Source organism: Aythya marila (assembly GCF_965140915.1).
Source record: "Aythya marila genome assembly, chromosome: 3".
NCBI lineage: Eukaryota > Metazoa > Chordata > Aves > Anseriformes > Anatidae > Aythya > Aythya marila.
This window is the reverse complement of record NC_139044.1, coordinates 13,488,292-13,514,093: the sequence shown is the minus strand read 5'-3', so window position 1 is coordinate 13,514,093 and position 25,802 is coordinate 13,488,292. Positions and strand designations below refer to the sequence as shown.

At 42.5% G+C, this 25,802-nt stretch overlaps 1 protein-coding gene across 2 annotated transcripts in view; it reads left to right on the top strand.

The window, feature by feature from the left end:
• SYNDIG1 (synapse differentiation inducing 1) overlaps window positions 1-24,149 on the top strand; it is a 68,943-nt gene extending 44,794 nt beyond the window's left edge. The window contains exons 4-5 of one of the 2 annotated variants that reach the window (XR_014317113.1): window positions 22,016-22,292; window positions 23,112-24,149. Coding sequence is in view for 1 of the 2 variants with exons in the window: in XM_082755942.1 (XP_082612068.1) it covers window positions 22,016-22,174 (159 nt within the window). In the remaining variant the exon portion in view is untranslated. Of the gene's footprint in view, window positions 1-22,015 lie in introns of both variants that reach the window. The other variant, XM_082755942.1, reaches the window with a different exon arrangement.
• The last annotated feature ends 1,653 nt before the right edge of the window (window positions 24,150-25,802 follow it).

Here is a 25,802-nt window from a genome sequence, read left to right as displayed (position 1 = left end):
CTGTTTCAGAAAGTTTCAAAGGAAGCTTAATGACAGCGAGCAGAGCTGCAGCTCCATGCGGATAGCCCGGGCCCGTTTGCAAAACACGAATGCCACCCCCGCACAGCACAGAGATCAGCTGACAATGGCAGAAAAGCTGTAATTTTTTCCCTAAAAACAAGAATTATCCTCAACAAAACTTCACCTAAAGGCTTTTACTTTTATTTTTATTTTTTCCAAGGATGGCATCTGATTTACAGTGATTTTATTTACATCAGATATTATATATGTGCGTGTCCAAATGTGCATAGGTTTGGGTGCACCTAAGATGTCCCCTTGCAATTAATTTAAGCAAGAGTTGAATGTGCTCCAGCCTCAAGAATTGAGTAAAGGAAGAATTCAGGGAAGCTACCCATGCTTAAAACAGTGAAGTGGTAGGATATTTTTGGATATAGCATGCAAATGACAATAAATCTCAAAATCCATAGAAGTGAAGGGGCACCAGAGAGAGCTGCTTGCATTCTTGTGCAATTTATTATGTGTGCCTAATTGCAGCAAAGTTCTTTTTTCTTTTTTTTTTTTTTTTTTTTTTTTCTTTTTTCAGTCTCTTGCCATTACAGTGCTATGTTTCATAAATTGGTATTTTTCTATCTGTCTCTCCTTTTCTCACTTTCTCTCTCCTTCACTAAAATCTTAACTGGCATATGCAATTAACTACCTCTGGTCTCTCTGCATTTGACATTGTTCCACTCCCAGATAAACAGCTACATGTAAACTGAAAATATCAGTGCTGTCTTAATTATCTGCTTGTGAAGATGTAGGTGACCTCTGGAATGACTGGTATAAATGCAGGCCATAGAATATGACTGCTTTTCCACATCAGGATATCAACCTTGATTTCTTGCCTACATATCCCTGAATTTCTTTGGAAGATCTTCACGTGGTTTAGTTTTGCAGGGATATGTTCTTGATGCTCTGAATGGCTCCACATGGGTGGGCTGTGTTCCTGAAGCATGGCTTTATAACCATCATACAGCCCTACTTCTGACATCCTGAGAGAGGAGGACAGTGTGCTTCTTCCAAAACTGCCACTTAATTTATATTCTTCAGCAAACTTGTGGTATCTGATATATATATATATATCAGATTTGATATATATATATCAAATATATATATATTTATTGATATATATATATCAAATACAACAAAAGCTGTCAGGTTGGGTACACTTAGACCCTAGGAAACTGTTTCTCGCTCGCTCACCTGTGCTCCTGTAGTATGTAAAGAAAAGTACATGGTGTGCTCGGGCCCTTTACAAGCTGGAAAAGAGCTAGCTTGTAATTAATAAGACAATTAGAATAATGAAAAAAAAAATAGCAACAGTTGCAACTTAAATAACAATATCCTTTTCAAGAAGGAAACACACGCATTATTAATGAACTGTACTATTAAAGCTACCACCCAATGTTCAGAGTGACACTGGTTTTAAACTGGTGATATATCTGTCACTCGTCTACTCACTTCAACACTGGCATTGCATTCAGAGCGATCTAAACTGTTGCTTCTTTCCACAGAGATATTGTTCGTTTCTGTGTAATGCAAGTGAGTACAAAAAACCAAGACTCTTAATTAAGATGCAGACCTGGGAATGTTCCTAAATTTACTCCTGTGTGTAGCTGGTCTGAATTCAATACTCTGTGACAAGCAGTTATTCCACCACTTGAAGCCAAGCACTGGCTAAAATCCCTTATACTTGGAAACCACAACTATACATATGCACATATTTTGTAAAACATGGCAAAAAGGGATAAAATAAATTATTGAAATTCCAGCCACTCACCATAACTTGAATTATGAGTCTTTTCTCTTTTTTAACAACTCTGCTTTTAAAACCCTTATTTCTATGCAGTAAGTGGTCAGCCTGCCAAAGCAGAAGAAATTGTGTTAGTTTTCAGCCAGCCACTTTCTCGCCACCAGAATGGTGACTTAGTAGCAGTCAACTAATAAAACACATAAACAACTCCCGATTTTGCAAATACTCGTTTATATACATAAGCATTGCTATGCACTAGTGGCCATATTTTGGCTGCTCAATATGTTTCAAAAAATTATTGTGCAGATGTTTTTTCCAAATCCATCCCCATGCTCCAACATTTGGAAAATGATGGTTTGCCACTCATATTTAGGATGGCAGCAGTGGGAGGGTAGCTTCTTCTTATAGCTTAGCTTAACTTACATCACATTAGAAGCACATAGACTTGCACTGATGCAGAATGTGAATATGGATGTTTTATTTAAGGTCAAGAGTACCAAATTTCAGTGCATGTTGTTTGGAAATTGTCTCACTAAGCCCAGTTCATCTCTCATCTGCTATTAAATGATGCTGGATGAGCTAGTGGTCTGCATTCACAGCCCAAACAAACCATGTGTTGCACCTTCACGGATTGTGGGATCTGGAGAACTCCCAGGGCTTACTTCCAAAAATGAAATTCCTCCTGCCCTTGAAAGTTCAGGCATCAGCTCCATCCTGACTTTGTTGCAGCAAAATTTAATTGATGTTTGTTGATAGGAAGTGCTCCAAGGAGAAAGAATCTCTTTGTTCTGCAGAGTATCTAGTGCAAGAGGGACAGGAGTGGCAGTGAGGACCAAGGGCCATAAAGGTCACTACCTCTTAGCTTTACACATGCCTTCATATGTTTGTCTGCCTGAAAGTCAATAATTTCAGCAATGTTCACATCCAGTGTTCTCTAGCTATTATACTCCCTTTAAAAATATATATTTGTTTTCTAAGTGCTAATTGGACCCTGCAGCATGCGGTCTAATTAGATGCATCTCAGCTTTTATGCTTTGCTGTAGGCATCACTCCACCTTGCTTCCCATCACTGGCAGTACCACATACATGTCCCACCTCATCCCGAACACCACAGAGAAAGTGCTCACTGTGACTGAGCAGAGACTTCCTTCTGAACGAGACTTGCTTAGTTTTCTGCTAAAAAAGCTCTATGATACCTGGGTTATGGTTTTCAGCTGCCATCTGATTTGCTTTGAAGGGTCGTGTACCTTTCTTTGCACAGACCTAGTGTGACCCAGAGTGTATCTAACACCTCACGCTGCCTCTGCCTAGCAATTTGTCAGGTTTCTCCAAAGATGTGAAGCACCATCAGAAGGTACATGTCTTTCTGTGACTGCAGGGGAGTTTAGGAAAGCTGGGTATACCTGGCCCTGTAACCACCTTCCCCTCTTCACTGAGCAGTTACTTTCCAGACTGAAGGCTTAAGTGTCTTTGCTCCATTTTTGTGTTTAAGTCCCTTCTACCTTCACACATTCAATGCACAAAGTATGGCTGTTCTCACTGGCTGTTGGACATCATTTTCTTGCTAGAAATAGATCAGCTAAGTAATGGCCAAAAATGTTTCACCTGTACAAACAGGCTATTCCAGCCCAGGGGTATCCATGTAAATGTGTCAGGTCCCCCCACCCCAGGCCCCCTTATTCCCTCAACACCTCTGTTCATTTCACAAGTCATTGAAAACTTCCGATTTTTTTATTAGAATTTGCAAACACAACAGTAGATCACAGTAAAATGTTAATGGAAATGAAGATAAGAGTTGGGCAGGAGAAATGCCATCCCTTGGTGAATATTGTTGTGACATGAAGAGGCTGACATCCTGTTGCAGTAACCTTTTCAGCAAAGCTCAGTTAAGGCTCAGCTTTGCACTGCCCTTGCAACCATGACAGGAAAGCACTTCTTTAGCAGAAAGGAGGAAATTGAGGGTGAGCCCTGCTCTCATCTGTAATTGAATTAGTCAGTGTGCCTCTCCTGTTGCTGAAGTAGGAAATCCAGTGTCAGAAAGGAGCAGCTGAAACGAAGAATGAAGAAATTAGTATTAGAGTTGAAGACCAAAGGTATTCTCATCAGCATATACACCCAGACAGTAGGAAGTCAGGCATGGACAGCTTCAAGAGGATTATCATTTCCTTTGTACACTCTGCCAGCCACAGCAGGATTAAATAATGATTTTTCCAGACTCAAGTTGGGAGAAATTAACATAGCTGGCCCCAAAATGTGCACCAACCTACAAAGAAATTCAGACTAGGGAGCCTGTTCAAAGTTCCTCAAACCACTGAGGAGTGTCCCATCCATTTCATCTGGCTTCAGATCAGGCTCCAGAAAAGTCAGAGCAGCAAAGGCTCTCTTTGGGAGAAAGCCTGAGCTCAAGAATATAATTTCTGCAATACTGAAACCCTTAGGCACCAAAAAGAGAGGCACAATAAAAGCAAAGAACTGTTTGAGAAAATATGTCCTTGCATTAACATTCAAATGTTTCAGAAGGCCAGTGTTTTCCTCTGGAAATAATGGGAGGATCTTCAAAAGCAAAGGGATTCTGAAAACAGAGAGAAAGGTAACCTCAAATTGCTGGAGGAATCCCTTTCATTATGCTGCTTTCTGTGGGCAAGGTCCAGAACCTTTGTTCGCTCTCATATGAAGTTAAAGAGAAGCCAAGATGATTTTTAAAGAGCACTGAGGTGACTCAGCCTAATTACTCCAGCAGCAGCACTGGCAAGTGCAACATGCTTGAGATTCCTGTTGTGACCTGGTGCCTTGCTCCAAGCCACATGCTTGCAAATAATAAAATAGTAAAAACCCTTCTCCCTGGTAAAAGGGTTCATTTGAAATAAGACTCATTCCAGCCTAGTGACAACACTGCTTCCATTTTCAGCCCTGACATGTTTTTCTTTCCATGGAGCCATTGCACTTCACACACAGCCTCCACAGCATCCTCCCCTGCCCAGGGCTCTTTGCCACATTGCCTAAGGATGAGTTGCAGGAGGGAGATTTCAAACTGCAGTCCTGCCCCTGAAGGGAAGCAGCACTGTGGAGAGGAAGGGACCGCATCCAGCCCGCCCTGGAGTCCAACACTGACCCTAGTGGTGTGCGCACCTTTTGCCATCTGTCCTACTGCCCAAGGCTGCCAAAATCTCAGACAGTTGTGGCTGTTCCACGCCACCTACCAGAGCTGTCAGGAAACTTTCTGCCTTCCAAATCTCCCACTTCCTGGCATTATGGGCATCCTCCTCATCATTCCAGATGTCTGTGGACACTTGAAGTCCCTCGCTCTGCCCAGTAGCACCCTGTGGGACAGATTTGCTCTCATCCCCTGAAAGGGTTGCTTTAAGTGGATATTTCACGCAACTGCTTTTCACCCTCCAGCATGAGGACACCACAGATCATGTCTAAATCTGTCTCAGCTGGAGGTTTGAAATGTCACAGAGACATATGCTGAAGGAGTCGGGGACAAAGTCATGCAGCACCCACTCCCATCAGGAGCTGTGCCCCACGACAGCAATTTCCCCTCTCTGAAAGTTTTGTTTACTGTGCTGTTGTTTGGATGAAGAGCTATGGGTAACTTCACCGAGCAAGAATAACTCTACCTATCATTATACGAGGAAGACATCTTTCCTCAATCAGCAGACAGCTTTTATGTAGTGGGAGATAGAAATATAAGCAAAAGTGCAATATATCTTACCCTATACTCTGAGTGGTTTTGCAATCTCTGAATTGAAAGGGAACAAAGGCTCAGATAACACCCTGAAATAACATTTGTATCCTGTTCCAAAGAGGGTTAGAGCCTGGCCTTGTGCTGTTTTCTGGTGGAGAAAAAATAGTGTGGGCAATTAACTTAGTGTCGTTAGGATGCTCTTGGTACCATCTGTATCTTTTTCACTGCCACCAGCACTTGCCCAGGACAAGGATCCCCATTGTGCTACAAATCAAAGCTAACACCTTGGAAATGGTAAGAAAAATGCATGAGCCTTTCCTCAACATTTTACAGCTTAGAAAAAGTGAGATAGATACAGAGAGGGAGCAGAAGACAGCGGGGGAGAGCTGGTCACTACGGCACGCAGTTGCTTTAGACCTCTGGCTGCATAATGGTCACGAAGTCATTTAGCACTGATCAAATGATGGAAAGGGTTGTTCATGAATGTTTTATTGGAATATTTTCACAAAGTATGTATTTCAGTCAAGAAGCATGTATTTGCCCAGTGCTGCAAAGAGATGAAAGAGAGAGAGGGAGGGAGGAAGAGGATAGGAGAGGGGAGAGAGCAAGCCCTGAAATAATTATCAAATCCCTCCCCACATGAATGGCTTCCTGCTGAAATCCTCTGATAGATAAATGCAACAGAGATACCAGACCTAACACAGCTCCACTTCTGTAGCTTCACCCTGGCACTGTAAGTTTAAGTGTTCACCCAGTTCATGTCTCTGCATCTAGACCTTTGTCCTGTTCACTTGCTACCACCCGTGGACATCCCCCATCCTCTCCCACACCCTTTCATGTAAAGCTGCTGCTGTGTGGATGAGATGGGGCTATTGCCCCTCATCTTCCCTCTTGGGATGTGTGTGTCATGGGCTGCCTGATCCCCAGGCACACTGCTTCTCAGCCTGCAGTGAAGGCTGCTACCTCGTGCTCTCCTCATGAGCTGGGATGGGCAAAAGGCACCGACCTCTGTGCTGTCAGCAGCCCAGCTGACAGATGGTGGCTCAAGCCGTAGCATGACATGCTTGTCTCTACCATAAGAAGTGGCACCCTGTATTTGACAGGAGTGAAGGGTTTCCAACAATCTTACAGCACTCCTCTGCCTGCCTGGATGTAGTACAGAAGTCCTGGGCACAAGATGGACAAGTTAAAGGGGACTACAAGTGAAAGGGGCTTGCTTCTCCGTAGTGGCTGTCATCCAGCCAGATGCCCAGTGGAGCACAGCCTCCTCCCAGTACCTCACGGGGAAGGGATTGGAGAGCAAGAAGCAAAACCCTTTCAAATCAAAGGGAATCTGTTCCGACTTCCGAGGCTTGAATTTCACAGAACGAGTCCCCTCTTCAGCGGGCATCCCGCTGAGCCTTTTATCGCTCATCACAGGCAGAGTGTGGCACATGTGCTGCGTCCCCCCGCAGCGAGCGTGTCAGTGCATCCCTGCCGCTCCCATTCAGCACAGGACACGTAGACAGGGATGCTCACAACCCTCCTGCTGCCAAGGTCCTGGCGCGGACAGCGACTGCTGTTCTGGATGGATTTTCATATTCCATTACTTTTGGCAGACACAGCAATGCCAATTAAACGGCGAGCAGTGAGATATTGCTGCATGCACACAGCAAGTAGAAGGAGAGGGAGAGAGAGGAGAAGCAGACATCACCTAGTTGTTTGTACTCCCTGGAATAATTTGATATTTAAAAAAAAAACTTTGCCAGGCTGTTGATGACCCCTCGGAGCCACTAAGAGAGATCCTTATTAGCAATCTGTGCTCTCCCTGTTAGACAATCAGGAGTCTGTTTGTATGCTAATAGGTTTCCACCGAGGAAGAGCCTTACCCCTGAGGAGCAGTTTGTTAAAGGGAGAGGAGACCTTTGGGATGGCCTTTTCCTTCCACCAATTATCATCAAAGCAACAAATCTTCTGACTGGGGGCCCCATGAATAAAAAATATAATGGTCCCAGCACGCCAGTGCAAGAATTGCTGCAACTCTTCTCCTTCCTACTCCTTTCTCTTAGCATGGCAATAGAAGATTTGGAGAGGAGATTTTCTGCAGCAAGAAAGCAATATTGTAAGGTGTTTATTGTAGATGTTAATAAGATGCTGGAGGAAGATAGAGTACCAAAGCTAGAGAATTCTTGGAGATACCTGTCTCAAGACAGTTCACTTTCTTCCTACGGGCAGGAATAAGAGCTGACTCAAACATAGTGAAAGCACATTAGCAAGATGTTCTTGTCATCGTGGAGGTGAAAACCTGTAGCTCTGTGCTGCAAGATCCACAGGGGTCCCACACTTCTTAACAGTCTTTTGGGATCTTGCTGGTCATTTTGTGATGCCAGCAGCCGAACTGGTTTGGGAGAGGCTGGTACAAGGCTTGGGCAGGTGACTCACTCCTTAGCAGCAGCTTTTCTGGAGAGCTCCCCTGATCTCTTGTCTTTCTGCCCTGCTCACCATGCAGCAGAACAATGAGCAAAGGCTCTCCAGCTTTCTCTGGCTGCTGATGGGCTCCTTCCAGCTGCCCACTCCTGGGCAGATAGTGCTGCTGCCTGGATGTCTTTTATACACCCACAGCCCAGCTCCTTTCCCACTGAAACTCTTGGCATAAGAACACAGTGTACCACACCATCTGCCCTTCAGACAGCTAGCATCCATGTAAGAGGATGGCGATAATGCCAACAAAATGCAAGGGCAGGGTTTCTGTCCTTGAAAGAAGAAAGAGAGAGTGAGCCAGGAGCACAGAGGCAACAAGAGGAGCAGAAATAATCTACAAGAGATCAAAAATGACGAAGTCTATAGAAGAAGAGCAAGAGCTGAGATAAAGCCCTTTCACAGGCCCCACACATGCAATCCACTGTACCATTGAAGCCCAGGATTGTCTGCCTGGGTGTACTGCTGTTGTAGGAGTGAGGACTTTTGTATACAAGAGATTAGGAGCTAGTTTCTCTGTTGGCATCACAATGCTGCAATGTGTTATTGCTGGAGAACATGGAGTTCTTGTCTTACAGACGCTGAGTCATAGGAAAGACAGAGCAGTCATTTCAGGGTGTTGACAGCTTAATACAAGGTTAGGCCTTCTATTTCCATGCCAACAGCATGGTGACAAATACAAATGAATTGTTCCAGGTCAGCTGATGAACTTTCCCCATCGTGAAAAATGAGATCTTGTTGAGTCTTCCTCTAACAAGTGTGGAGCTGAGTCAAGATATGAGCATGCCCTCCAGTTTCTTCAGCCTGTGCAGAGGTGTTGCTGGCATTAGTAGATGCTCATGGGATGGATAGGGTAGGATGCCTGTCTTACAGCACTTTTTTATCTCCTTATTCATTTTTCCCCATCCAAGCGTGGTTTGGGGGGGGGGGGCTAGGCATGAAGGAGAGCACCTTCTTTGCAGTGATCACACCACCTAAATTCCCTTGCAGTTCCCAGGTCTCCCCCACAATATGGGCTGCCAAGCCAGGATTAATATGCTTATTATTACCCTTCTAAGTGTTCCTTAAGGTGGCAGAGACAGCTTCAGGTCTGCATCCAGAAGCAGACACAAAATATCCCATAGAACCAAAACCATCTCTTCTGGGAGGGTCACTACTTCACAAGAGTTTGTTCACTCGAGGCCATCCCAGCCCCAGCAAGAGCAGTAGCTTCCTCAGAATCAATTTTCTGAAGAAGCAACACATGGTAGTACATATTTGTGTGTAACAACATTATTTGATACTGTTTTCTGCACTTGATCAAAAAGAAATGTCACACTTCTTGCTCGGTCCCTTGCCTGTATCTCTTTTTAATCTTAAATGCAGTTTGAGTTGTTCCAAAATTATTAATTCTCCCATGCCAGTTACCAACTCAAAACTTCCTGGTAGAAATAAGAACAGAAATCAGAACTGAATGCTTACCTACTACCAGTAATTCACAGGGCTTTTTGAAGACTTTAATCAAGAGTAAACAGATTTTTTCTCAAAAAGTGATGATTTTGGTTCTGTCCCTAAATAGGTGCAATTTTTATGTTAGTAAAACCAAAGCTTTTAATTAAATAAATATAGGAGTAGAATATTAGCTTAATGGATTAACTCAGCATGTCACCCTGCATTATAAACGGGCGATGCTGAACCCTCCTGGGAACAGATGAAAGTTCTGCCAAATCAAGGGCCCAGCCAACCCAATAACCTGTCTCCAGAGGTGTCAAAAACGGATAGGAAGAGAGGGCTTTAAGAACAGAGCAAGCATGTGCTTCCATATTGCTTTCACAATGTTGTTCCCAAATAATATCCACAATACATGAATTACTAAAATCTCAGTGATGAAACAAGTTCTAATACAATATCCCCTTTGAAACTGTACCTTGAAAGAAAACACTTTGCTGCTGAGTTCAAAAGGAAAAATAAATACAGTTTCAGCTCTTTGGTGTCAGATGTAGCAGTATACAAGGATGACAGAGTGCTTTATGCTCAACAGGAATTATATACTGGATCAGTTCACTATCTCGTGCAGAAAACCATCAGTGTTAACGTAAGATGCAGATCAAAAGTCAGTGACTGGACGAAGTCCCCTCTGGTTATTTATTATACAAGCAGAACGAGAAGGATGTTGTCTGTGACCTCTGTTGCCTTATTTTTAAAAGATGCTCTCTGCTGAATAACTGGATTAGAGGTAGAGATCCCCCAAACACCTTGTTGCAGTTCATTACTCAGTCTTACGAGAAAAGTCCCTTTGCTGTCCTGGAATGAGCTGTTCTGCACCAGACATTGCACAGGTGTGAGATGGGGAGCAGGCCTGCCTGAGAATGAATGTGTGAGAATAACTGATTCTCCAAAACCTGGAAGGTTTCAAAAAAGTATTACCACGTAGTAGTAATAACAAGAAGAAGAAGAGGGAAGAAAAAAGGGAAAAAAGAAAAAAAAAAAAAACATAAAAGAAAAAGAGTGTGAGGTTAATCTGAAGTGAGCTTCTTCAATAGTTTCAGGGAATCAGGTATGGGGAAAAAAAAAAGTATATTCAATTAAATAAAGTGTTTTACTTGACTAACTCAAGACATTTTATTTTAAGCAATGGGGTTAGGTTAATCATTCCCATCAGAAGTAAAATATAACAAATCTTATTATTATTTTTTTTTTATAAAAGCAAGACACCTAAGTACAGCCAGAAAGAGTTCATTTTTGTCCAGAGCCATTTATATCTCTGCCACTGCTTACAGGAGATCCCAGACGTCTGAGACACCTGAAACAAGTACCTAAACATAAAGACTTTTGTGACACCCTGCTGGATTTGCTACTGTCATGTGGGCTTGCAGCCAAAGTGAGAAGACAGGAAAGAGATGACTATTACACTAGGGAGCTGCTGCTCATGTCTAGGAATGGTAGAGGATAGAAAGAGTAGGGACTGAAATTTGGGTCTTGCTTTTTTCTCTAACACAAGCTGCTGGGCTCTGTAGGGCTGTGTCTGGCACTTCCTACTTCACCTTGGGAAAGTGGGCCATCAGCAGTTTGCAGGAATTGAATTTATGGCTCGGTGCAATTTAGCTATCTTACAGCTTTGTCTTGTGCAAGGGAATTCCCTGTGCAGTCAATAACAAGTTAAGGCTAGGCATTTCTTTGCTGGTAAGATATAGACATAACCACTAGCAAAACTAGCAGGTTGTGTTAATTTTTGTGGCTTTTGTCTGCCTGCCTGTCCATCAGCCCTTACTGAGAGCTTTTCAATCCATTGACCACTTGTGCCGTAAAGTAAGCAGAGTAGCAGAGCTGCCATGAATAGAATAGAATAGAATAGAATAGAATAGAATAGAATAGAATAGAATAGAATAGAATAGAATAGAATAGAATAGAATAGAATAGAATAGAATAGAATAGAATAGGAGTAGAATGACCACTCAAGCTAGGGGGTGTTCCAGACAAGGTGAGGGGCTGGGATGCATTCAGGGCTTCCAGTTGTGCCAGATGCACTCTTTTAGAAGAGTAGATATTAGTGATATTAGTATCACTAATAGTATCACTGGTAGTATCACTAGCATCACTAGATAACAGTATACTAGTGATATTAGTGATGTTAGTATCACACACCAAGTTATTTCAGAGTCACTTTCCTCTGTGGGCTCCTAAACAAAGCTCCTTGTCTCTTTTCAAAAACAAAGTCCTTAACAGGAAGGTGCAGGCTCATTCACACTGCGCACATCAGCTTATTGCAGAGCTGGCTGATACAGAGAGCTCTAGCAACGTAAATTGATTTGCTTCATAAAGCAATACAATAAAATCAGCAAATACTCTTGTGTAGACATTCTGAAGCCTTCGCAATTTAGTTAGATTTCCTTCTGGTTGATGTTAAAGTAAAAGAACTTAAGTGTCATCAGGATACCTTTCAGGAGCCTGGGTTTGCTGCAGTTTCTGCAGCAACATTGGATCAACAGGAATCCTTCCAGTGCCTCCAAAGGACTGTGAACCTGGCCTATTGGCATTGACAGAGAATTTGCAGACTGGTCTCCTTCCTGTCCACATGGAAATTAAAGGCAAACCCTTGATTCTTTGTTCAGATTGAACTCTAAAATGGGTATATCCCCACTGAAGTTATTCTCCTTGAGAGAGTGCTGCAGGATTGCTTGCTCTTAATTACTTGTGGTCTCCTGTTATACAGCAAATCCATTACACTTTCCGACATACTGTAAGAAGAGATAGCATGTTAACCACACATAGTCTGTGACACTCCCTGCCCTCAGGACTTTTTCTGTTTGGTTAAATATGCTGAAAACCCAGGAAGAGCTGTCTCCAAGTGCTTTTCAGACAAGTGTGCCCCTTGAAGGAGAAGGATTACATTACCTCACATTCACTGTTGGATGCTGCAGAGTCCACAGTGCTTGGTATCTTCTTACTCTGCTAGCTGATCTATCAAATGAGAAAAAGTTTCTCAGAAGTAGCTTGGGCTGGGTCTCCTGCCACCACAGCAATCAGAGAGCAGAGGTTGATCAGAGGATTCAGACATTTCAGGTTGGTCTGTCAAACAGTACCCCAGCAGCAATCCTTGTAACAATTCCATGTAGCCCCATGAAACCAACCTAGGAAAAAACAAAAAACAAAACAAAACAAAACAAAACAACAACAAAAAAAAAAAAAAAAAAAAAAAACACAAAACAAACAACACAACTATCTCAAGAAAACCAGGCTTTCCCAACAACAGATCAGGAAGAGCTACTCTGAATGTCTTCAACACATGGAATTGGGAGCAGATAAAGAACAGTGTAGAGAACAGTAAGGATAAATACTCCTAGAGTAATCGAGGATGATTGTGATACAAAGCTGAAAAAAAAATACTGGTATCAACAAACAAGAGTGCTACTTCAAGAGTTCTTAATTTTACCTTAAAAATCATTAACAAATTCTCCTATTATAATTTACCTAAAATCCAGAGATATTTTTTTTCAGCTCAAATCAGGGCAGCTGCAGATGAGACAATGAGAGTTCAGAAGTGGAGGAAGTCGTTCTCTGTACAAATCTCTTCCTGTCAAGACAAGAAACCATCCCAGAGGCACTTTCAAACCTGCAGAGGCTCTTTCCTTGTTCTTGTCCCCTGTCAGTCGTGGCTCAGGGTGCCCCAGGCAGGAGTCCCATCACATCCTTGCCCCACCATCCCTTTCTTGCCTGCTCTAAGGGTGTGAAATGGGGGCAAAACGTCCTGCTCATATACCCCAAGGCACAGCACATTGAGACAAAAGGAGGAGACCCAGCTTGGAGCTGGGGATTGGAGCCATCATTCCACTTCAGACGTACACTCATGGCTTGGTGTCAGGTCATGTGGCCATCCTCATGGACAGAAAAGGTCCCAAAACCGAGGTCTGAGATCCACAATTCATGTGGTTGGGACCACACATTGCACTGTGATAAAAGTGGAGTTGGAGGGTCATGGGACAGAAGGGCTGGATGCAGACAGAGGGAATTTACTCTACACCAACCCTATAAAAGAAGATAGTGGTAGAAAGATATGAATGCAGATCTTTCCAAATTCAGGAGATGGTTGTAAATAGCTTATATATAAGCTATTGTATATAATATATATGAAGGTTATTAGCCTTTATATAAAGAAGAATCAAACTACAACTTGAATAGGAGAGGGAGAGGGGGGAGAGAGAGATCATTAGGTTAGAATTGGTCATTAATAATTATTTGATAAACATAAGTGGTACCTGGGTAGCTGCATCCAACCTCCAGGCACAAACCCATGTGAGCTGTGTGGGCACACACCTGTCAGCATGTGTAAACTAGGCTTCACCACGTCACTTTCCCCATATTTTCTTCTTCTCTTCCATCACAAAATGGCAAAATCTGCTTGAGGGCTAGAGACAAACTGGAGAGGCTGAGATCTTCTTCTTTACCATAAACATCCAAGGTTTCAAATTCCTTTATCTGCCAGGAAAACAAAATTGCCCTCATATTGCAGGCTGAGGTCTCATCCTCTCAAGTGCAATCAAATGAACTGCTGTTGCTGTGGAGCTCGTCTAAAAACATCTCTCTGCATTCTGCTCACTCAGGCCTTTTACGCCTGCTGTTCTCATTATTATTCTCTTGTTTTTCCAACTGTCAAAATCTCACTCGGACATTTATAGTTTTATCTGCACTTGAATATACAATCAAACGCCACAGGCAGCACCAGCCAGGGGCTGAATCACGTCCTAGCCTACGTCATATTTTCAAATTCCGACAGAAAACATTGATACTGAAATGATCTAATGGCTCAAACCCAGATGTTATGAAAGTTGATCATGCAGAAGAGGCAGACTCACGCTGGTCTCCATTTACACCCTCTCCTTCCTATTCACACACTCTTTTCCTGAGCCTTTCTTGAGCTTCCAGGAATAAATCTCGTTCCCAGAACATCCCCTTCCATGAAAACAGCATCAGTTAATTTAATGGTAGTAGAAATCCTTTTTCTTGTTTTCACTTGCCCCTTTGTCATTCAGGAGCTTGGTGTGATTTTGTTCAAACTGGATGTTCCTATACTGTTACAAGGCAAAGAAGGTGATGCTCACCCAAAAAGAAATGCCACTTCATGGGCTGGATGGAGTAAGATTTGGTTAGACTTCATCTAAATGTGAAGTGCAATGTAAGAGTTGACTCCAGACACAAGATGGTTACCTGCCTGCCTTTTGTGATGCACCTGCGTTGCACAGAGCTATGCTCTGGCCACGGAAAGCACAAACCTCTTTACTAGAATGAGGAATCACTTGAGGAAGAAATCCTCTGAGAATAAGTTTTCATACCAGCTTTTGTTTTGCCACTCGGAGGTGCAGCAGAGCACTTCAGACATATGGAAGAACCTGGAGCAGAGCAGCAGCAGCAGCTGCTTATAGCAGCTTATCCCCTCTCCAGATGTCAAGGAATTTCTGTTTACGTCCCTGTATCATCCTTTTGGCATTGCTCCCCAACCACTAGTGGTATTTCAGCACTGCCCCACATGTAACACGGCCCTCATAAGCTATCCCAACTGGATCTCAGTGCTACCAGACAGTAGGTTATCATCAAGACTTTACACTTTTTAACATTTAAATGCTCAGGATTTAGAAGAGGGTTGATCCATCTCTGAAGGAAAGATAACAGTCCCAAGTTATCTAGTCTCTACCTATCAGCACCAGAGAATGGACAGAAATCCCCTGAAGATGACCCAAGTAATTGGTTTTAGAAACTGCTGTCGAAAGGCTGGATAAGACTACATGTAAGCTGAACACCTGCTTTGGAAGAGGAAAAGAAACTTAAGCATCATGAGAAATTAAGTCCAGCACTGAAACTAGGAAGTTTGGGTGTCTGTTTAGGACTGTCTGCATTTCAGATGACACCTTCTTCCCTCTCCACTTTCCACTTTATTGTGGAAATTCCTTTAACCCTTTCCACTGTAAGTTACAGGCAGGGAATGGTCACTTGAGACTTGTGTCAATTTCTTGGGTCAACCTCACAGCAGAAATGATGCAAACCTCCAGAAGAGCCTTTCAGTTTCTACTGGGCTGAAGTTTCTATTATATTGTGGGCATAAAGGAATTCGCAAATGCCTGACAGAGTGCAGGACCATCTGTCATTTATTTGGATCACCATTTCTGCCTGTGAAGCTGTCTGATGGGACTTGAATAGCCCTTCTGTTGCCAGAGAAGTCTTCTCAAGCCTGAAAACTCCCCTGCCACATCCCAACCCACATGCCTGGTGCCTGCCAGCCCCATGCTCTTCCCTGCTGAGTGGCACCTCCCTTCTGTCATTTATGGTCCAAAAGCAAATCCTGAGCAGCCTTTTCCCATCTGTATCTTGAGAAAAGTCTCTGGAGTCCTTTTCTTGCACTCAGTGAAACTAAGTGGTGCAACCCAGAGATGGGAGATATCACTGCCCAGAAATTTTAGATCAGCAGAAGTACAAGACAGACAAGCCAAAAACAGTGGCCAGGGCTTTTGCCTAGAAGAAAGATGGAAGAAGAGATGGGAGCAGGATCGGTTTCTGTATGAGTCACTCATTTTGTGTCATTTATTTGCACAACACTTGAAGATCGAAGACTCAGTGACTAAGGCTAGTGACTGCATGTAACCTGTGCATCCCTGCTCCCTGCTGGCCATTTCTCCCCATAAAGTGAAAAGAAACCCTCCTGCCACCTGACCAAACAGGTCTGGATTCCCTCTCCTCCTACTGCATGGGGCCATTCCTGCTGTCTAGCCTCAAGGGGATGAAGCAGGATTAATAATTGTGATCAATGTGTTTCTTGTCTCCAGACACAGCATACCACAAGGTATTTTGTGAGCATGATATATGAGTCCGTGTGGGATGCAGCAGAATGTTTTGGCCTTGCATCTGTACAGGTACAGTATTCATCTTCCCTCAGCACGTAAAACATGCAGCCTGGAGACGTGATGAATATGTTTTGCTGAAGCTCAAGTGGGAACTCCAGGGAAGTTCCTTGAAAATGTTCCTAAACAAGATATTAGTTTTGTTAGTTAAATAAAGACAGAAAAACCTTTCAGGCCTCCTTACCCCTTCTACAAACCCCCACTCTCCACCCTGTCTCTTTCCTGCGGTGCTTCCAAAGCCTCTAGAAGGCAAGATTGAGTGAGGGCTGGTATTTGCTCTAGCCCCAGCTGACCTCAAACTTCATGGCAGCCTATGTCAGTAGCTGACAAGCCCCTGGTCATAGCTGGACATCCAAAGGATACAAGCCAAAGCAAAACCAAGAGGCGGGGTTCGTCCAGGGATACGAGCCCTTTGCAAGGAAGGTATCTCATCTTCTGGCTGTGCAGCAAGGGAACCTGGTGCTGATGTGATGAATTTTCCCCCACTCATAATTCATCCTGTGTCTTGCACGCATCCCCTGCTCTGTTTATCAAACCTGTTGGTCCCACTTCTGCCCAAAGACTGTATTAAATTGCTTCATCAATCATCTGTCTGCCAGACACAGTCTTGCTAAGGAAGGGAAGAAACAAATGGATAGAAATGCCATAAAACTCCACACATTATATAATTCTGATTAAGAAAAGTGCTTACTTCTGCACTCACTTTTAAACCCATTAGAATAGCTGTTTTGTATTCCTTACTAGTTAAATTAAGGTACTTATCTTGAAGATGATTTAGTGAATCAAAGCCTTTGTTACTATGGCATTTAGATCTTCATTCTTGTACCAGTTGTTGCTGCATTACCTTCCAGAGTCAAGTATGATGGGCCAGTTAATAACAGCTAAGTATTCAGCCCACTAATACTAATAGCTAAAGCTTTATTTTTCAGTGGAAGGGAAAAAAATGAAAGCAAACATTGCATTTTCTGCTTTACTGAGGTCAGAGCTGTGTCTGCCAAAAGCAGTTCACAGAAATCCATTTCCAAACTGGGTATGAATGGCTGGGCAAACACTGCCTTTTTATCATTTGACATAACAGCCCAAGGGACCTAGTGATCAACATTATGCAATTTCCACATCTAATAAGTAAAACACATGGGTGGATGCAGGGATTCCTCATCTTAGGCAAGGTTTCTGAGTAGACTGTGGTGCCTGTGGACACCCAGGGGTGCACAGAGCATGTCCATCACAGGCACTGTAGGCACCTGAGATTGGGCTTTTTTGTGAAATTGGGAACAGCATCAGCCTAATGCATCCTGCCTTGCATAATCTGCAAACTGGCTTAAAAGTGTTTTTAACCAAAATTTGGTGTTTTTTTTTTTTTTTTTTTTTTTTTCCTTATTCAGTTTAATATTTTTATCCAACATACTCAGCTTTTTTTTTTTTTTTTTTTTTTTTTTTTAGCTTTTTTTTTCTACAGTTTTAACCAGAGTGGCATTATGAAAACATTCATCATTTGACCCAAAAATACGTGTCAGAACAGGAGGTTGAATTTGTTTTGGTGCCTGAGGTCCCAGTGTTGTGGTTGACTGCAGATACCAAGAAGGATCTATGATAGATGCCTGTCTGTGTACTTGTACATTTTGGGGCTTCTGGAGCCTTGAATCACTGCCTCTGCTTACCTGTCTGTGGCATTTGATCCAGGTGGCCAGTTCTTCTAAGAAGAGAAGCTTTTAGTCTGAATACAGACACTATAAAATCACGTAAACATCCTGACCACTACATTTAGTTGTCTGCATTTAGATGCCCTAGTTTATTTTTAGGTTTTATGACCATTATTTTCATCTTCTTTACCAGGCCAAGGAGAAGCTGGTGAGACTGGGTCTGACTGGGCTCTCTGATCTACACGAGGCATTTCTTGTCTTCATTTCCCACATTGCATTTGCTAGGGCAGAGGCATCCCAGGAATGGAAAACCCAAACACAAACAGTGGTTTCTCTGTGTCAGGCATTAAATGGGCTAGGCCATAAACTGGCGGATGGCTACCAAAACCAAGGGACTTTCTCAAAGTACACAGAAATATCAAAGATCCCTGTTTAAAAATAAATAAATAAATAAATAAATAAAGTTCAAGAAAAACTGCTTATTAGTTGCCAGATGCTAACCTAATAAAATTGGCCATAATTGTATTTTGTGTAATAACCATTTTCCAGAACCATCTAGCTTAAACCTGCAGAAAGGCTATAATTTGCATATGGTGACATAGGGGAATAATGGGATTGTTTTTCTAATTAGCAAATAGCAGCAAATTTTTTCTTTGTCATAAATAGGCAATTTCAGACTATTTTTACACTAGTGGAGGATGTTTTTTGTGTTGGTACTTTCTCCATTTCAGTGGAAAACTTTTTGAATGCACTAAAGGAAGAACATAAAGTTGTCCTTCCAATGTGCCCTTACTAATGTTCTCTACATCCATAATTATATGTAAATGTATTATAGTATATATTTTGCTATAATATATTATAGTATATATTTTGCAAAACGTACACTAGTTTAAAAGAAAAACAAACAAACAAACAAAACAAAACAAAACAAAAACAACAACAACAACGACAACAAAACCACACAACTCCTGCAATAGGCAATTTTTTGGAAAATAAAATTTATGTGAAAGTGCAGGCTTGTTCCACAAGTGAAATCATGCTACATCGTAATGACAGAAGATGTTAAATTCTGCAACTCTATGGCAACACACAGTTAATACAAAACATCTGGTTTTGGCTGGGTTGAATATTTTAACAAAAAGCTGTTTTTTCATCATAGGTGCAATCCTTTTACAAAGGTCAGGACAGTCCTCAAAGAGCTCAACAAGAAGTAAACAAATAAACAAGGAAAAATAACTGTTATTTGTGAGCAGATTTGTCACTAGTTTGAAGATCCTATCAGAAAAAAAGGCTATTAGCACTCAACAAATCAGTCTTCTGAATACCTTTGGGTTGCTCAACACATCATTTTGGCTAGATCTTAAGGTTTTATTGAATCCAATGAAGACATAGTGTCAGGTTTTCAGATTATTTGACATTTTGGCTAATGGCTTCTTTTCCCTTGGAGTTTTGGGGCTATTTTTAAATGAAAAAATGCTGCTGCTTTGAAGCTTTACAAAGTTTCATTTAAAAGAGGTCAGCCCAAAATGTTGTAGAATTTTTCATAATATAACGTGACATTTCAGAAATGTCAAATTGAAATGTTCCAACAATTTCCAACTTTTCTTCCATTTTGGGTGTTGAAACTCTTTAACTCTGTTTATCCAAAGGCATAAATATCTTCAGTGCTGCAAATTTACGTTTAAGTCTAATAAATTCAACCTAAATTCAGTTATTAGGAGCCTTTCTGTTCAAAGCTTTTATTAACTTTCTGATGAATGGCAAGTGCTTGGAGAAAATCTCTGGGGAGAGCTGAATGACCACCTATTCCTAGAGCTTTCTCTGCTTTCATTGCCAAGACTTTCAAGCAACCTTAATAGAAGCCTCCATGATTCCCAAATCCCCTAGCACTTTTTCCAGAAAGGGCTCTGTTTCTGAGTGTCTGGAGATTCCAGGCAAGAAGCTCATAAAACCACCACTAACCCTGGTGAGGGGCTGGCTGGACATCCTTTGCAAAGTGAGTCGGATGCCTTCCCCATCTGAACTATAGGACGTGATGCTAAGGGTAAACCTGAGAGTTATTTATATATTGTTGTTTGGAAAGAGTCATTTTCCTCCTGCCTGCAGCCTGCTCCACCTCTCCTTTAATATGCATTGTTTGACATTGTTTCTGCCTGAAACATTTATTAGGCATTATGCTTAAAAAATTAGGTTGATGAATGAGAAGAGACGGTTCTCCTAATAAAGCCATTGACAGAAAGGCCAGGAGCCTTTTTGTCAGCTTGGAATCTTGTCATTCATCTGCTGTGAATTGCTCTGAGTAGCAAGATAGTAAAAATGATAGAAAATGGAGCAAAAACTGTCTAGAAAGTTAGATGATACTGAAGCAGAAAGTGTCCCAGCAAAATGAGCATTTGTGGAGAAGTACAATTAAAGCATTAAGAATTCCTCACTCATTGTAACACGGGAACAAAGACTATCTAGACCTTATGGAGCTCGTATGCTTCTAAAGGACCTTTCTTGTAGGTGACAGATCTGTTACTGCCTCCTGGGTGACCCTGCTGCTATCTAAAAAGCTGTAAATTTTTGAGGTTCATTGTACTCAAGCCTAAATGTCTGGCATGTAACTTCAGGAGCTCCAGCTGATCAGGTTGAATTCAAGACAGCTGCTAGGGTAATCAGACCTACATACAAGATTTGATGCCTTTACCAGGGTTTTGGATCAGTCTTGTAAGCTACTGGATACCAGAGCAAGAGACATCAAAGCCACTTTAGCACCATCAAAATGGAAACTCCTCCTCCTGCTGACACATCCACCCGAATGGCCCCTCGCTACAAGAAGGACATCGAGGTGCTTGAGCGGGTGCAGAGAAGGGCGATGAAGCTGGTGAGGGGCCTGGAGAACAAGTCCTACGAGGAGCGGCTGAGGGAGCTGGGCTTGTTCAGCCTGGAGAAGAGGAGGCTCAGGGGCGACCTTATCGCTCTCTATAGGTACCTCAAGGGAGGCTGTAGCGAGGTGGGGGTTGGCCTGTTCTCCCACGTGCCTGGTGACAGGACGAGGGGGAATGGGCTTAAGTTGAGCCAGGGGAGTTTTAGGTTAGATGTTAGGAAGAACTTCTTCACTGAAAGGGTTGTGAGGCATTGGATCAGGCTGCCCAGGGAAGTGGTGGAGTCACCATCCCTGGAAGTCTTCAAAAGACGTTTAGATGTAGAGCTTAGGGATATGGTTTAGTGGGGACTGTTAGCGTTAGGTCAGAGGTTGGACTCGATGATCTTGAGGTCTCTTCCAACCTAGAAATTCTGTGTGTGTGTGTGAATGCACTGCCCCCAGGAGGCAAGGCCATAGCTCCAGCACCAATGGCCCCGCTTCAGAACCGCACTGAAGCGTGCTCGTTGTCACTGTGGTAATCAAGCAGAGTGTCCTGCTTGTATGCAGAAGGGTTCAGCTGAATCAAGTGTCTACCAGCTGTAGTTTCCTAAGTGTTTGTGTCCTGTACTAAAGCTCAGAACTAAGGTGAAGGCAAGGTAAGTGGTGGTGGCTGGCCTTTTTGTGGTGGTGATCCTGCACCAGTCACTTCACCTGGTCATGGGAAAGGAAAATTCTGCCCCTCTTGCCTTTGTCCAGGTAAGAACATTTTGGCTGACTTGGAAGAATTTTTGATTCCAAATAACACTTTTAAATGGCTTTTCCCTTGTTAACATTCCCAGCCAGGTTGGAATCCACCCATTTTTCCAAAACAGGGTTCTAGCTGTTTCTGAAGGGGACTTAGGAGACTCTTGGCTTGCAGACTATCTGCTCACATTCTCAGAAGAGGCTGAGCTGTCTCAGGAATCGTTGTGACACATAGTATTAAATCCTACAATTTGTTTAAGCTTCAAGGCATTTAAAAATACTGCTTGAGATGCCTTTGGTTCCATAATCATCTCAATCATACAAGTAATCCAATTCAACTAAAAAAGTATCTGATTCCCAAACAGTTTACTGTCATATCCCCAAGCATGTTTCAGCTAAGAAAAGAGCATCTCATCTTCATTTTCAGATGAAACAAATAAATATATTGCATTTTTGTTGTTGTGTATCTTGCAGACAAACAAAGCTGTAGCCAAGGGCGACTTCCACCATGCAAGCTCCAGCTCTCGGCGAGCACTCTTCCTGGCTGTGCTGTCCATCACAATTGGAACTGGCATCTATGTCGGGGTGGCCGTGGCTCTTATTGCCTACCTGTCCAAAAACAATCACTTATGAGCCTCAGGAAAGGGGGAGAACCAGCCACCCAGCACCTGCACTGCAGAACTCCACAGCAGATCAGACTGCATGGTTTTTCAAAAAGATCAAGAGACAAACAAACACCTTCTGGGGGCAGGTACAGGCTCAGATGGGCTTGTGCATTACTATAGGGTGGGAAGGTGGCTGCAATGGGGCTAGTTCCACCATTTGTGATGCACAAGTCTTGCTTCTCTTCATGAAACCCTGTGGAAGGAAGGAAGGAAGGAAGGAAGGAAGGAAGGAAGGAAGGAAGGAAGGAAGGAAGGAAGGAAGGAAGGAAGGAAGGAAGGAAGGAAGGAAGGAAGGAAGGAGAGAAAAGGAAAACGAAATGAAACAAAAAGAAAAGAAAAGAAAAGAAAAGAAAAGAAAAGAAAAGAAAAGAAAAGAAAAGAAAAGAAAAGAAAAGAAAAGAAAAGAAAAGAAAAGAAAAGAAAAGAAAAGAAAAGAAAAGAAAAGAAAAGAAAAGAAAAGAAAAGAAAAAAGAAAAATTGAGGGAGGTGTGGAGAAGAGTGTTTTGCCTTTGCCTTCTTTGCAATATGGTGTTTACAAGAAGCTGGCAAACAGAGATGTTCTCTGAATACCTTCTTGGTGACCCGAACTTTGCAGCCAGCATGAGCTTGTGCTTAGTTTGCTTTTTAAGCACAGCACTGAGATCTGGAAAAGTATGGACAGTGGCTGGTTCTCTGAAAGAGCAATATAACAACAGGAGGAAGAATGTTTTCTTTCTTTTTTTTTTCCTTCTCTCTCTCTCTTTTTTTTTTTTTTTTTTTTTTTTAATGCAGAACTCATTTGCCTAAGAGTGAAGCAGAGAATGGTATTTCCTACTCTTCTCATGTTGGTAGGTTTCCATGGAAGGAAAAAAGAAAATAATAATAAAAAATATTTTTCTTTCCTTTCTTCATTTTTTTGGATTAAGATGTGACCCACAGGCCCACTCGATACAGACCAGCTGAGGTTACTGCATGACTTGGCTCCGCAGACTGAGTGTGAGGTCGAAGTAGCATGGGATCCATTGTAAAATGAATTTCTCCATCCAGTCACACCGTGATAACAACACATTCCTGTGGCATACTGCTCGCCGGGGTTGCTCCACCCTACTGTGGAGACATGCATAGCAGCAAATGCAAGAAACCTGGGTGAAAAATGCAAACTGAAATACTAACCATTTTTAAATTACAAAACATGGAAAAGCATGGGAATTAACCAGGGGAAGGAATGCTTCATACATTTCTGAGGTATTGCTCAAACACAGAGCATCAAAGGGGATCACTCAGATTACAAGCTGACAGCTCCTCTGTGGACCGGGGACACAAAATAGCCATGGAGAGAAAAGCATGTCCCTTGATAAGTGATGTAATGGTATATTGTAAGGGAACTGAGCATTATCCTTACTTCATTGACTAGCTTATTTATTTATTATTTTATTCTTTACTCCTTCCCCACAGTCACCCTTTTATTTTGTTTTCTTACAAATGTACCATTTTACCAAGGATTTATGTGTATAGATACATGTATATATATGTATCTACATATGCATATGCATATATCTACACATAAACTGATCAAGACAATAAATATTTTATTATTCACTGCCTCCTGTTTTACCAACACTGTTTCTTTACCCAAAGACCTTTTTGTCCACCTCTGTATTTTGTGTCTGTTTTGCTCTGGGATGTTTTTTTCCTTCTGTTTTGGGGTTGACATTGTTTTAGTTTTGGCTTGACTTTTGGTTTATTTTTTTTTAGGGAGGAGGAGAACAAACACATTCAAAACTATTTTTCTGCTGGTTATAAAGTTTATTAAAATACATGGTATACAGCTGCTTTTGCTCTGTGTGACACTTTCTTTGGATGGATGTGAAATATTAGACTGAGTGAAACTTGCCACAGTACAAGTCTGAATTCACCTGCCTGGAAAAATACCCATATGGACTATTCCAAACTGTATCTCAACCCAAAAGCCTATTGCAGTCAGTGGCAGTTTTTCTTGGGCATTGGTTTGTTGGGCTTCAAACCAAACTTGGAGTACAGCAACATTCCTCTATTCATTTTCATCAGTTCTCGGCCACTGCTAAAGCCCAGTAAATGCAGGTTTTTGGCCAGGTTTTGCTACTAAGGCAAAGTCAGTTCTGTGGCTCTTCTTCCCCTTCAACTCTTTTTTTCTAGCAACTGTCATGGAGAGGGCCTTCACTCTGAAGGCAGGCATTAAGGCATGGTCAAGTTAGCATTTCCATTCTGGATTTTCACCAATAGGCAGTTGCAAGGTTTGGATATGGGCAAGGACACGATCTTATTCTCCTTACTCTTCCAGCAGGATGCACAGGGTTTCCAGCTACGGTCCAAAGCAGTGCATCATGGCTTTAAAAACCATGCTGGCATGTGTGTTGCAGTCCTCTCATGCACATGGAGATCAGGTGGTTGGGCCCACTGTGGTTCAAAATTTGTCACATTTCAAACTGTTCCCAGTCACAAAGAGTGGGAAGTCTTTTTCTTGGTTGTTTTCAAGGGTATAGTGAAGTGTTGCTGGACCTGTACAACTACAGGGTTATGTATACTAGGCCTGGGCCTATGTCAGACATATTCATGGAGTAGCATCTTGTCTGAGTGAAAACTCTGGCTGAGGCTAGGAAAGTTTCCAGCAGGCTGTGAGGAGCTGATACAGCATTTCAGCTGCTGTGGTCCCCTTTCCAGACAGGTAATACACAATATTTCCAGACAGGTAATACACAACACTGGCTCCAAAATGCTGCCTACGGCACCTCACTACACAGACTGAGGAGGCAGCTGTAAATGATGACTCCCTGTTGTGGAGACAGACTTCAGGATCTGTCTCTTCTTTAACAGTGCATCTGAAAGAAATATTCTTAAACGTTTGTGGTGTGTCCTGGCCCAGCAGCCCCAGGCCAACACGGCTGTGGGACCACCCTGGCAGTGGGGTTTGTTCCTCCTTGCACAGCTGGAGGAGCAGAGTGGGTGACCCTACAAAGACATGGGGGTTCACAAGAAGTCAGTGCACACACACACACAAGGAACATCAAACCCTTTCAGGTTTGCATGCACATGCATATTCTTTGAATTATGAAAGAGAGGCTCATCCCCATTTTGTTTGAGTTGTGAATATATCTCACCATCTGCAGTAATGCTCCTGGAAGATGTCAGCTGTGGAAATAATTTTTTCCAAACATTTTTACTGCTTACCAGTACCTCTTTCCCCATCAGCCTGGGAGATGTGTAAAGCTCTGCCATCCTGATGGGCCCAACTAGAAAGAGCTGAGAGGTGGGTGATTTGGGCTCTTGTAAGACATCTGAGCAAGAAGAACAGCAAGAACCAAAAGTAAAATTGATACCTTGGGCTGCCTGTGACCTTTTCTGTCTTTGTTGAAAACCTTATGCTGGCAAATCCAGGGAATGTTTTTTTTTTCAAGCACCCTTGGGGGGATTTCTAGCCATTTTCAGTAGCAGAAGGGAGGAGGGTCCATGTGGAAATGAAATCAAAAGCTCCTGTTGCTTAGGTTGGAAATGCCGCTTTGAAGCTGGGCAGCCACAGGAGATCCATGGCCTTTTATTCATAGACAACAACCTGCATGACACACACTGACTGAAACCAC